The sequence below is a fragment of the Bombus affinis genome, chromosome 2, assembly GCF_024516045.1.
Source record: "Bombus affinis isolate iyBomAffi1 chromosome 2, iyBomAffi1.2, whole genome shotgun sequence".
NCBI lineage: Eukaryota > Metazoa > Arthropoda > Insecta > Hymenoptera > Apidae > Bombus > Bombus affinis.
Window position 1 is genome coordinate 2920720 of NC_066345.1, and position 9428 is coordinate 2930147.

At 36.1% G+C, this 9428-nt stretch overlaps 1 protein-coding gene across 2 annotated transcripts; it reads left to right on the forward strand.

The window, feature by feature from the left end:
• Positions 1-1194: 1194 nt before the first annotated feature.
• LOC126929027 (katanin p60 ATPase-containing subunit A-like 2) lies at positions 1195-5208 on the forward strand. 2 transcript variants are annotated; one of them, XM_050745022.1, is made up of 7 exons: positions 1195-2093; positions 2482-2682; positions 2793-3042; positions 3226-3394; positions 3452-3564; positions 3761-3963; positions 4121-5208. In XM_050745022.1, exons 2-7 carry the CDS (start codon positions 2597-2599, stop codon positions 4503-4505), a joined length of 1206 nt encoding a protein of 401 aa, XP_050600979.1. In that variant the 5' UTR covers positions 1195-2093; positions 2482-2596; the 3' UTR covers positions 4506-5208. The 2 variants fall into 2 exon arrangements, with proteins under 2 accessions (XP_050600979.1, XP_050600980.1); XM_050745023.1 differs by lacking the exon at positions 1195-2093 and having other exon boundaries at positions 2526-2682; positions 2798-3042.
• Positions 5209-9428: the final 4220 nt, after the last annotated feature.

The window sequence follows — 9428 nt, forward strand, 5'->3', positions numbered from 1 at the left end:
TGAGACGAGCAACTTTGTACTTACCCTTTCGGAGTAGGGAACGTGATTAAACGTCCGCGAGTTCGAAACTTTTGTAAGTCACTGGCACGGCCGCTGCTTATGGTGGGAATGTAATAGATATGTCGGAGATGAAAGAACACCGGAGCCTCCCCTTTGGAGCGGTGGGAGGACCCCCTTAGCGCTGTAATCCAGATTTCATCATAGCCGCACTAAGAAACTGTTGTAATTCTATCCGACTGTACTTATTCGAAATTTATGATAGGGAGCTCGGGCTCGAGGTGACAACCGGTCGCCGAACGTAGTCGCGGTCAAGGGATGAACGTTTTATCTAACAGAGGCATGAAGTAACTCTATAGCTTTCCTTAAAAGAAATACTTGGGACGGGGCACGACGGTAAACATTTCAACGATTTCTGTCCCGTGGCTCGCCACACGCAGACTTTGTCCTTCGGGTAAGACGATTGCCAGATGCCAACGCATCTTCACAGTATATGTTTAGCTGGGCGAGGACCCGCTACGAATATTAAATTTCAATTACACAAAGTCTCTCAAATAGACAAATGGCCTGTGCCCCGACTACGGGAAGATAAGAGAAATCTATCCTTCCACGAACGACGCTTCTCGCTAGCAACTTTCCCCAAGGACAGCTAATATCTTTCTCTAACCACCAACATGGAAATTGACCAATTAACAGCAACGTCAATTTCCCTCACCCTTCGAGCGAAGACTTTTCTCCGCGAATCCGATGATCTCGTGCCCTTAGGCACACCCATCATAGTTTTCTTCGACAGCGTCACCGCGACGGAGAGTCACTCTCTAGTGCGATCTCATCAGTAATCGACCTGTCTTTCGTATACGAAATAATTGCCCCCGTGCTCTAACATATAGTGTAACTTAGACGCAAACGAAGGGTAAAGTCCAGTATCCGTTGACCGCGGAAACGTTGCCGGAGCCGAGACCATTGTCATAGTGCCGCGAATATCGAAACCTTGCGATTATCTATCGACGCTGTAAATCTCCCTAATTTGTGTCAATAAACTCAACCATTGTTACACCGCACCTATGGCTAATTCCAACGAAGATTCACCGAACACCCCCACCCCCAATCCTGACGTGCGTCCGACAGATATAAGTACAGAGCGCGTGAGCGAACTAAAAACGCGATATAGGGCTAAAGAGAGAGACCGTTCCGTCCTTCTCTAATGCCCGCGTACTTGTACCGGAAATATGTAACAACGGTAAACGAGCGCCGTCAGTGTCCACTAGTGTGCATGCCTGATTAAACAAGGACAGGAAATGCCTATATACAGCCTTCTCTTTCTATTTCCATGTCGCATCCATCTTACTATACAGTAGACAGGACTCGACTATTCCATCATTATATTCGCACCCTGCTTATGTGTGAACCAACATCGCCATGACAACAAATCGTTCGTCTCCTGTTTGATGCTCAGTTTTCAACGGAGTTGAAGGGAAACTTTATAAGAGAAAGGAAGTGACGGATTGTCTCAAAGTAATAAACGAAAATTCTCGTAACTATCGAAAAACGATAGTCAATACAAGGATATCATTATCACATTTAAAACTATCACAATGAACGGTGATTTATCGCTGCAAGGTACCACAAATAAGATATCTTATAATTTGCGAAAAGAGGTAAGGAATATTCTAGATTTTAGACTTTGGAACTTCCATGACAGTCATGAGTGTGTTTTGTCATTGATTTGCCATATTGCGTTTTTCACAATTGTTGTTCATTTTTTGTGATATTTTACACTCGCACATAGTATCTATGATTTTTTCTTTCGATAATTCTTATAATTATTGTCAATAATTAATTATTTATAACCATTTACGCTGTATCATATATCATTAAGATTTATCTTTGCACGTATCAAGATGGTAGATAACAAAATTATGTGTAACAAATTGATTAAACTCGCAATGTAACAGAAAATTGCATGAAAATCTTTATATTATTAATAATTATTGTTAATAATAAAAAAAATAAATGTCGCATTAGGAGGAGAGTCGTACTTCGGAACGTAATCGGAACATATTGTACCTTATATGTGATTATTTGGGACGCAATGGGTGAGTACATTGCAATTTAGATATCTTCTTAGTTGCAATTTTTTCGAATAATATCGGTGACCAATCGAAATAGAAATTAGTGCGGAAAGAGGGGAAGGAACCAAAATTTGAAAATCGACATCGGTAACTCAGTAGTTATAGAATAACTCAATCGATAACGTAGATTAACTAGTTATAAATGAAAATATATATAAATTCAAACTTTAAAAATTGGAAATTAAAAAGCAGAAGGCAAAATATTATCGCCGAGGATTTATATAATAATAAATAGACAGTACATTCTTTTTGTCTGTCTTACCTAGAAATAAAACAGTTAATTGATGATTATCGTATAGTGTGTACTCATAGCATAAAATTTGTTCAATGAATTAAAAATTATATTTTTTAGATATGTAGACATTAGCGATGTATTAATCCGGGAAGCTCGTCTACCTCGGAAATATCGAGTCTGCGACAACGTCGATTTGGAAATTATTCTTACAGAATATGAAAATTATTACAAGATGAAATTCCAAAAATATCCTATATTGTGCAAGAAAATAACTGAAAAGGAAATAAAGACGAGGGAAATGACAAATGCGAACAAAGTGTAAGAATTTAAATTATTTAACACTATTCAACGTTCTCAACGTATTCAACGTATCGATTACAATATCATTCAATCTTCGAAGAAGTAGTAAAACGTGTCAAATCTGTTAGCAAAGAAACGAGAAGTGAGTCTGTGAAAGGGAGGAATGTACAACAGAAGATGACGGGTGACGCTACGGATGATATTAATCTCGCAATGACAGTGACACCAATTTTCGCCAATGAAAGCGATGGAGCTTCATCAGAAGAGCTATTTAACGTCTCAATGGAACAATCCACGCAATCAAAGATATCGCAACGGGCTCGGAAGCTTTATATAGACAATCCGGAATTGCGGAAGATTGCTGAAGACATTTCATGCGTAAGTTATTTTCGATTAATATACGTATTGTAAAGCTTTTTAAAAATAAAATACCTATCGATAAACAATCCACTGTATATCAATGACGCAGGGATTTCAGTAAAGCTTTAAATAACGAATTACATAACACTTACGGAAATTAATACGGAGATTATGCGCCATTTCATCTTTGTATTGTCGCAGGAAATCATACTGACAAAATTAAATGTATATTGGGACAACATTGTAGGCCTAGAGGAATGTAAATCTGCTATTAAGGAGGCCATTGTGTATCCCCTTAAGTACCCTATCTTTTTTAATGGCCCATTTTCTCCCTGGAAAGGTATTCTGCTATACGGACCACCTGGTACAGGTAAGATACTCGTATTTCTTTCATTCCCGTACATGTTTACAATCAATTACGAAATAGGGAAGACGATGTTGGCGAAGGCAGTCGCAACAGAATGCCAATGCACCTTTTTTAACATAACGGCCAGCTCATTGGTGAGCAAATGGAGAGGCGATTCCGAGAAGTATATCCGTGTAAGTTGATTTCCTTTGTCTATGAAGAAGAGATTCTAGGTTTAAAAAGATTTGTTTTTATTTGTCGTCATTCATATATAAATAGAATAGTTGTTTAGAAAACGAAATGATATTACGTTCGTGATGAAACAATGAATTTAAGGAATTTTGAATATAATATTTAATAAATAATAAATACATTTGTTAAACTGAACAGGTTTTATTTGAACTTGCCTATAATTATTCGCCTACAATTATTTTTATCGACGAGATTGACTGGATAGGCACAAATAAAGGAGTAAACTGTACATTGTCTGAACCTGCAAAGAGATTCAGATCAGAACTTCTTTCTAGATTGGATGGATTAGTATCTAACGAAAATTCTAATGTAGTTCTTTTGGCTGCAACTAATTGCCCTTGGTATGTATATCACGCTATTTCAATGTTTTCTAAGTAGAAAATATCTTAATATCATAATTATTCATTATCTTAATCTTAATTATTGTGTTGTTCGGAATATTCCTTCGTTATTATTAATATAACAGAACAATAATATTTATTGTAAATATATTATTAGGGACATTGATGCAGCTTTACACAGACGCCTCGAAAAGAAAATATACGTATCATTACCAAATGAAGTTACTCGACTCGATATGTTCAAATTATACCTTAGCAACCAGTTATTAGAGAATATGGATATTGTAAACCACATAATAAAATCTACTGAAAAATATTCTTGCGCGGATATAAAATTGCTTTGTAAGCAAGCATGGCTGCTAGAAATAAGTCCAATGTGGGAAAAACTTGAAAAAAAAGAAACATCTGTTACGACTTTGAAATATGAATTAAAGAATTATGAAATAATAGCAAAATTGTTAAAAACAATGTCACCTACAGTCACGGATGTGGATAGATATAAAGCGTGGAATAAATATGTATGCCATAAGAACATATTTTAAAAAATATAAATGGTTATCATAATATATATCATTAATATAATTATCGTTCGAAAAATTGTTCGTGTGCGTGCATGTATGTGTGCGCACGCGCTATAAACAAGTTTGAAATGTTCGTTCTACATATATGTATACGTGGTATACGTATTCCCTTATAATATATAATATGTGTAATCTGAGTGGTAATATATCCACGTATTACATATGTGTTAGTGTATTTTATCGATAATCTGTCTTTTATTTCCTCTTATCTTATTAACGCATGTATGGGCGCGTATATGCGCCGGGCGAAAGCTATGGGTGTAGACTCAGAACACATATATGCGTTTTTTGCAAGTATTCCGCATGGCCTAAGGACAGATATACGCGTTTGTCGATTTTTCCGATCAAGTAGAAGTAATACTATTACATTTATGTGAGATAAATATGAATGTATTCCTTAGTAACGGCAGTAAGCAAATGCCAATAATGTCTCGTTATAATTGTCTACCTGTTTCGAGGACAGTCGCATCTAATTATCGAGAAGAAAATGTGTTGTTTGTGAGAAAAATAAGAGAATGCAGAAAATGCGATGTCGGATTATGTATCGATAATTGTCTTGAAATTTTTCTCATACAACTGAATTATTAGCCAAATTCTGTTGTAAATTCTAAATGTTTATTGTAAATTTCAATGTTTAAAATAAATAATCAATACTAAAAAATAACGCTCTTGAATTATTTAATCTCGTGCAAAAGAATTACTATAACTTATTACGCTTTGCGCTTTCAATAGTCAATCAACAGAGTTCAGTCTAACGAAGAAGTTCCCTCCTACGCTAACGAACTGTCCTGTTTTTGCGTCCAGGCTTTCAGGACATAAATTAAAATATCGCACATAAGCACAGCGTAACAGCGGCTTAAATTTAAGTTACAATAATAATCTTAAAAAAAAAAAAGAAAAAAAATGTAATAATGCATGGCTATGTCGTACCGTCGCGTATCGGTACTTTTGCCTGTACCACCCTACAATCAGAATTCAGCGTTTATTCTGGAAGAAAATCATGTAAAAAAAAAATATGTAAAAAATCTGGAATTAATAAACAAAGATTTAAAAAAATCAACAATTAAACAAGGGATTGAGATGACCAATCCCGCTCACGCTGCGAACTTCGAACGCGGAAGAGTCGAGCCGTGGCCATGATGGGTGATTCCAGGAATCGGTCGCGTATGGCAGGATCTGCCATGCTTTACCGATCCCAGCCGCGCCGATTTCCGTCAACAGGCACAGTAACGGAGATATTTGGAACAGAAGCAGCCGCATATTCGTCTATCTGAAATTAAAGAGATGATTTCATGTAGAAGATACAAATTCGTTCCCTGATATTGAAATGCCGAACACGAGGAAAATGAGACATGCAAATGACAAAGTCGATGATCAATAGGAAGATAACATAAACAATTGTAGATTGCAAGGAAAATTTTGAAAAATGATACGTGTTCTAATAATAGAATATAAATAATAAAAAGGAGAATGTAATTGCCATTCTTCTATGTATTTTAATTTATGAGACGTAACTTCTGAATGACCTGTAATGCCCGTTTCCGCGGCATTATGCGCCGAGTTCCGGACTAAGCGTAGACCCGGTAGCGCGATTGTTCACTCGATTACATTTACCATAGCGAAATCGAACTAGAATTCGACTCGACACGCGTACGCGCGCAACCACTGAAAGTTCAACGCACCAGTACCGTCAGACGATTCGAAACTTGTGAATCATCTGCTAACGATACGTATCCACCGTCAAAATTTTTCATTGCAATAATTTTTCATAACGTTGCAACGATCGCTATATTTTCAATATACATGTATGATCGTAATAAAGAGTGTTTACTCTTCTTAGACTGTTATTTGTACAACATTATACGGAAATGTATGTTTTACGTGATATGGCTTCTCTCGACGCGTGGATCCATTGGGAAAACTGCTATATTTATGGTAACTTAATCGTTACAATAACATGAGAACACGTAAAACCGACTCAAAGTTGTAAAAACATGCTTGATACAACTCAAGTGTATTATATACGTTTGAAGCATCACCGCCCATTACTACACCATCAACATCAATCATGTTCTACACCACGGTCATTCTTCTGCAAAAAACGATAATTAAAAGAGAAAGAGAAAGAAGAATTACTGCACAAACTTCGACAACCATGGGACTTCCGTATACATATACAACAATGAGATCACCGTGAAATTGTCTTATCTTGTTCTTTTAATCGCGAAAAATCTGTCCGTAAGTTCGTGGACCGTGTCGAACAGAACGCTATATACGAGGTAGAACGGGTTTTTGTCCGACTGTTGCACGGTTAAGAGCACGACGAGCAACATTGTTCGTGGCGATATAATGAAAGTAAAAAAATGCAACGAGGAAACAAAGGATAGAACGTCTAGACATAGCGGAACAAATCTTCGGCAGGAAGATCTTCTCCGTTAACATCGACTCCGCACAGTTACGCTCGCTCTTTTACAGTTAGCCTCGCGGACCTGTCTTAATTTGTAACTACGTTTCGGGACATCCTCAACACGTTCCCCAACGCGTAGGTTTCATACGACAAATTCAATGTCATAGTGGTTTAAGTCGTAATTCCGAATGTTTGAATTCATTTTTACTCTAAAACATATCTTCCCTTTGGTTTCAGAACCGATTAAGTCGTAACTTTATTCTCTACCATTTCTGTTTCCACGGTTTGAACAGATGTAATCTATTTTTACGGTAATAAACACAGAAGATTATTTGATGAAAACTGGCAATGGCCTAACTTACACCACTATGATTCTCAACCCTGTTTTCCAAATTGTGTTATATAATATTTTATGAAATGTTGGTGCCATACAGGATGAAACGATCTTAGGCGAATCAAACATCTTATTTTCCCTTACGCCATTCAAATTATAAAATATGCAAACTTTTTAACATTTAACTCCGCTGTCTCATTATGTCGATTCCGTCAACTGTACGTATGCTGATGAACAGTAGTTAATTGTCGGTTTCACGATGGGATTTCGAAGAGGAAATTGGATAACGGATAGGTGAGGGGCTCTGAAGTAGGATAAGAACGTAATTGTAACTCGACTTTTGATGATTTATTGCCTAGCTAGCGGGATCGAGAGCGTGACTGGTGATGTAAGATACTGAGGAAAGTTAATTAAACTTAGCTTCATTACGTAGAGTAAATAAGATGTTTGATTGCAGCAGAAATTGTCACATATTTGATAAATGTTAGATTTCTATATATAAGAAAAATGTATAAAAGATATGTAAGAGTATAAGACTATTTCTAAGAAAGGTAAATTATGGGTTTTTCATCAAATGTTTGAATCAACTTTGTTAAAGCATTCCCTAATTTAACCATTTAGATGTTAACTATCGAGAAACCAGTCCAGTGTGTCGTATATCTCATCATTTACATAGGAACAAAATCTCCACGTTCAGGCTGTACAGTTAATTGAAATTAAAGGCAAACACTGTAACTCTGGCACAACTGTCCTTATTTTCGCAACTAATTACCATTTGTCCCATTTCATTAAAACTTTTTAACAGCCGGTAAATAAATTGATGGAATTTCCTCGGTTCAATTTATGAGTGATGAAAATCAAAATTACTTAAAAGTACCATTCCTCGATATCTCCAAAAATATGTCATTTCTAACCGTATAATAATCTATAAGCAGAGAAATGTCAATGAAAATTTAAGACGAAAAAGAGGTAAATTTACCTGAATTCCAGAGCGCGGCCGGCTTTCAAATGTCGTTGACTGTTCAGAGTTACCACGCTTACTACGGTCCGTGAACTACGGCTTGCCGGTTTACCCCGGCTTCGTATCTGCATACCGTGTGCTGTTGTCGCCGCTAAAACACGCTCACCCCTCTACTCGCGGACTTAACTACCGTTCTCAATTGGTCGCTGTTTTTAACTGTAGTTCTTGTTCCGAAAGATAGGTAAATGGCTTCCTCTATGATCTACGAGCCAACACAATCAAAGATGATCGTTTAAAGTAGCTTATAGGAACAGGCAGACTACGGGCACATTTACGCTCCGATCGTGTGTAGAACGCTAAAAGGTAGAATTCTGAAAACTGTAGAACAAACGAGCGATAGTATTGCTAAAAAGACAAGTTAAGAGTACATAAATATGTAGTAAGAGGAAAGAAAAGATCTTCAACTGACAAACAAGTAATTGTGTCTATCATCATTTCGTCAATGCGGTTAAGGATAGTTATATACATTTATACATTACATTCTAAGAGTTACAGTTGCATGAAACAAAGGAGAAAGTGATGGGAGCAACTTACCTGCTCATTTATCCTCTGCACGTTCGGAGATGCGCATTAACATTATCATAATCGCTCAGTTGAATTATGCTTGTATTAGTATGTTTTATCTTCTTCGTTAATACATAAGAAGTACTTCAATATCGAATCCAAATCTGTGAAATCTAAGTTATATATAAATATATATACTTTCAATGTGATTATCAATAGTTTAGTTTATTTAATTCAACATATGTATATTTTCATGAAAACAAAAGTACGTCAAATTTTAACGAGCAATAGCTTTCGTTTTACATCACTATACGGTAATTTGCAGGATGCAAAAAGAAAAATAGAGAGTCTGATCTGAAAATAGAATGATCTTGAATAAATTGTAAAGGACATAATAGCGCTGTCATGCGCTATGGTGCATAAACTAGGGTAGAATTAAAAGCGTAGTAGAATGTAGATCGTTAACAAATAAAAATTAATCTAGGTGTTATTAAAGAAATTTGTTTCACCTTTTAAACTTTTTGATGATTGGTTTACTTTGAATATTTTGCATATTTTTGCATATCATGAGCATTTTGTACATTTCCATACATTCAAATTTTCTATGAATATAAAATG